Source organism: Neofelis nebulosa, chromosome 9 (assembly GCF_028018385.1).
Source record: "Neofelis nebulosa isolate mNeoNeb1 chromosome 9, mNeoNeb1.pri, whole genome shotgun sequence".
Lineage (NCBI taxonomy): Eukaryota > Metazoa > Chordata > Mammalia > Carnivora > Felidae > Neofelis > Neofelis nebulosa.
In genome coordinates, this window is record NC_080790.1 from 22056812 (window position 1) to 22060966 (window position 4155).

Sequence of the window (4155 nt, forward strand, 5' to 3'; positions counted from 1 at the left end):
TATTTTGCCCCATTAATACAATTATTGAAACTGTCATGTAGGTATCTTAAGAATTTTCTGTTTAACATGCTCTACATTCAATTCTAGGTGACCCCTGTATGACCACTAATAAGCCAGTTTCTATATGGCAATAAACAGCTAGTCTACTCAAAAGTGTATCCTAGGTATTGATAGTGCCTTTTAAAGAAGGCAAATATATTTCACAGAATTAAAAAGAAAAAATTTTAACTCCCCATAGAAAGCAGTTTTGTCACTTCCAGAGAACCTCACAACCCAAAAGTATCCATGTCCCTTAAAACTACATCAACTCAAACTATTTTCAGATTTGATTTCTCATTAGCCACCAAAAACTCAGAGCCTTTCCAAATATATTTCTCAGGCACCCTTCCACAACCTACCTTTTAACCCCCAAAATACATACCTCAACCAGCTTGAGGATCCCTCCAAACCATGGAGAAGGAAGAAGGGAAGGGAACATCAACTGTGGTATTTTGTTTACCCCTCCTCAAAACACCCTGGTTCCACAGCAAGAGGGGCTGGAGAGAGGCAGAAAGTATAAAATGCCAGCTATTGATAGTTGCCATCCTTGCCTCAAGAGAAGGGGTAAAACTGTACTAAGACTGAATCTATTCATCAATCAGGATTTGAGCAACCTCTTGTAATGTGTATTGGCATGAAAAACTTACCTCAAAGGAATCATTAGGACCAAGCAATTAAGGTCAACATACTTAATAAACTGGTGGAATTGAGTCCTAAAGCTTAAGAGGAACAGGTGTGTACACTTTCTGAAAAGATAAGATTCACTAAGAGGCTACAAGTCATAGTTATTTTCTTGCCATAGCAAAGAAACTATGTTATACTTTGGACAGAAAGGAATCAAAGTCAGAAGGAAAACTACTGATGTAGCAGAAAACTACTTGATATAGCCCCACGCAGGGCTTCAAGAGGGTCTAGTTAAGTATATTTAACCATTCAAAGGTAAATTCAGAAATAGCTTAATAGGAAGATTTTAAAACCCGAACTGGTTACCTCTCAGGAAGACTAGGATCTAAGGAATAGTCTAACAAGATCTCTACAAACCAAACAGCTGGTGATGAAAAAAGTCCTTTTCTAATTACCAGAAGAGAAACCAAAAATAAAGGGAAATACCCTGCAGAGAAACAAACAGCACAGAACCACTGAGCAAACAACTTTGAAAACTAAACATCCAAACAACTCAGTTTGTAAAGAAAACTAGAAAGAAGGGTACCCCCAAAACAGAAAAACTGCAGCAGAGAAGAGAGTGAAAAACAAGGACTGAGAAACCTGCCAGAAAAGCCTTTTCACCGTAACATGAGAAGAAAGTCACCTCAAATCTTACAATATTAACAGAAAATGCCATAGAAATGGGACCTCCAGACTAGCAACTGACCCAAACCCCAACCTTACATTAAGGTTTTCCTTTTGAAGCTATATCCAAATATTTCTAACACTCAGACAATTACATTTACCAAGGACCCAGTAAGCTCAATGCTGAGCACCGCACTGGAATATGAACGATATGCTTCAGGTTGACACAGACGATAACAGTGTCCAATAAGTGTCTTGAACAGTTTCATCTCACAGATTCTTTCCACCAAGAAATAAATGTCCTAACTTTTCTGGGCCTCAATTTCTGAGCTGTAAAATGCGGGAGCCAAATTCGATGAGCTGAACCATAGGATCCCCTTCCTTCTTGAAATGTTATAGCTACTGACAGAATTGTTTAAAGTCTGCTGTGGATATGAAAGTGGAGTCTGAGAACAAACCATTTAAGTTTATACTGTCATTCCAGAGCTAACCACAGGGAGGAGCGAGGGATTTGAAGAAATTCCCGAGGGAGACACTATTAGGTTGTTAAACTGAAGCCCACCTAGTAAGTGGATAAACCCTTAATCCCAGAAATAATTAGAGCATTTCCCTGGCCCTTCTGCTTAGCTCTCACAACACTCTTCACAAAGACATGTCTTACACATGTCTTTCTACCTTTCCTTTCTACCATGGTTTTTCCTGTTCTCCTTGTAGTGTCACATCCATTTTGCCCAATATTACTCCTTTTTATCCAGAAATTTTCCACCTTTCCCTTTTATCCAGAAGAAATTTTCTAGAAAAGAAAAGTCAGTTCTTTACAGGTTAAAGTTCTTTATAGATTATGATGAAATGATTACAAATCAAGGAAACTATAAACTACAATCAGCACAGGCAAATGACAATTACAGAGTAAGTTTCAGAAAAATCCCGAGGAAAAAAATATCAAGCATAATAAAAAAGTAATGATACCGAATGACAAAACTCAAGTTTTCCAAAGGTCGTAAAAGGCCCTGAAGAGAATACAAACGAGTGACAATTCTCAGGGGTCAGGGCGAGCTTCTGAAATTAACATTCGGTGGCCAGAGCCAAGTAACTAGGTGTTGAGAATTTCAAACAGACTACTTGCCTAGGCTTCCTTTCACTGTCAAACTCCTCGTCTAAAAAGGCCTCTCGCATCACATATTTAAGGCGGGGGGGGGGGGGGGGGGAGTAGTCATTCCCGTCTATTCTCTTCGTCCTCGCAAAAGTAAATGAATAAATCGTCCCTCTTTTCATCTTAACTCCCACACTACACCTCACACCGTTTATGAGCCTGGAGGGCTGGGCTGGCAGAAGAGGATGGCGCGAAGGCACGAGGAGAGGGCGGTCAGTGGGCGGAAGGTGCCTCTCCCCACATGGCCGAGCTCTCGCCGCCAAACTGGCCACCGGCACACGGTCCCCAAGCACCGGCAGTTCCCTCTCGGCCCCGGGCCCACTCTCGCTGCCGCCCGTCAAACTGCCGCCGCAGCCAAAGCTGCACGCTCCCGATAAGGACCCTTCCCTGGGGATGACCCCATCCCCCCGCTCCCTTTCTCCGTCAGGTTCCCGCCCTGCAGCGGCCCGCCTCTGGGCCTCTCCCGCCTCACCTCCATGGAGACGCGCCAGCCTTGCATGGCGGAGAAACCGTAGGGCAGCGGCAGGCGCGAGGCGCCGACCCCGTCCCCAGAGCACTTCACCGTGTTGGGTTGGGAGAGGTAGGCACCCATGGCGGCTGCTGGCCAGCGGCCTCAGGAGCAGGCGAGCGGGACGCGACCCGTGCCGGCGCCGGAGCCCCGGGGGCACGCGTGGCAGGAGCGGGCCCGGCAGTACGGCCGACACAAGGTGCCGGTGAAAGGCGCGAGGCCGGCCAGGAGGCGGTAACGGGACGGGAGCAGAGACGGAGCGGAAGCGGAAACGGCGCCGCTCCAGACCCCGCCCGGCCGGCGCGGCACGGCACGGCGCGGCGCTGCGGGAAGTCATTTCCTTAGCAACTCGCCCCGCCCGCGGGGACAACGGCCCGCCCAACGGCCGCTCCCGCGAGACTGGCGCGGTCACGCCTACCAACGGTGGCTCAGCCTGCCACCCGCGGTTTCGCCAGAGTTTGGCCCCCCGGAGCTGTCCCCTGCTGTCTCCCGCTATCCCCGCCCCACCTTCGCTGCCCTACCCTGGCCTGTCGCGTGTTTGTCTGAAGCTCTTTTGTGTCGGACCCGGCGCTCCGGATCCATCCTCCAGTGTGTCAGCCCCCTCTCCCCATCGCGGGCTCAGACTCCGCAAACCCGCCGGATTGGGCTCAATTAAAGTTTACTAGCATTTGCTCTGAGCGCTTGAAGTACCTGACCCGGCCTTATGAGAGTCTTTTGTGACAAAAGACAATGAAAACCTCGATTTGTAACACCATTCGAGTTAATACAATGCAGAAATGTTTGGCACAGTCTCTGCAGGGTGAGAAGAAACCGAAGGAGAGGAGACCGAGCTGTTGCTTGACGTCCTCAGGATACCCCAGGAGTGCATTATGCGGGGGAGAAGAGAATAATGTTACAAGATTGCAGGGGTGAGAAAAGAATGTAAACTGCATTTGGGAGGATTTTTGAGGAAGCTGACTGGTCTCTTTGGAAAGGGGTTTTAAGCAGTAATGTTACATAGAGTAGAGATGGTCGTAAGCGCCAAGATGGGTGATTTGGGCTTTACTGCTATTCTGGCGTAGCATTTTAGGACTTTTGGTGTAGTCTTTGTGTGCAGTGTGGATTGGAGGAAGAAAGTCTGGAGACTAACTGGTTAAAGGGCTCTTAATCTAAGGATGAGATGAGA

General features: G+C 47.4%; 1 protein-coding gene across 1 annotated transcript in view; it reads right to left on the reverse strand.

Annotated features, from left to right (window-relative positions):
- PPM1G (protein phosphatase, Mg2+/Mn2+ dependent 1G) overlaps positions 1-3230 on the reverse strand; it is a 19981-nt gene extending 16751 nt beyond the window's left edge. The window contains exon 1 of the mRNA XM_058682876.1: positions 2955-3230. Within this exon, the coding sequence (XP_058538859.1) occupies positions 2955-3074 (120 nt within the window). The 5' untranslated portion in view covers positions 3075-3230. The remainder of the gene's footprint in view (positions 1-2954) is intronic.
- Positions 3231-4155: the final 925 nt, after the last annotated feature.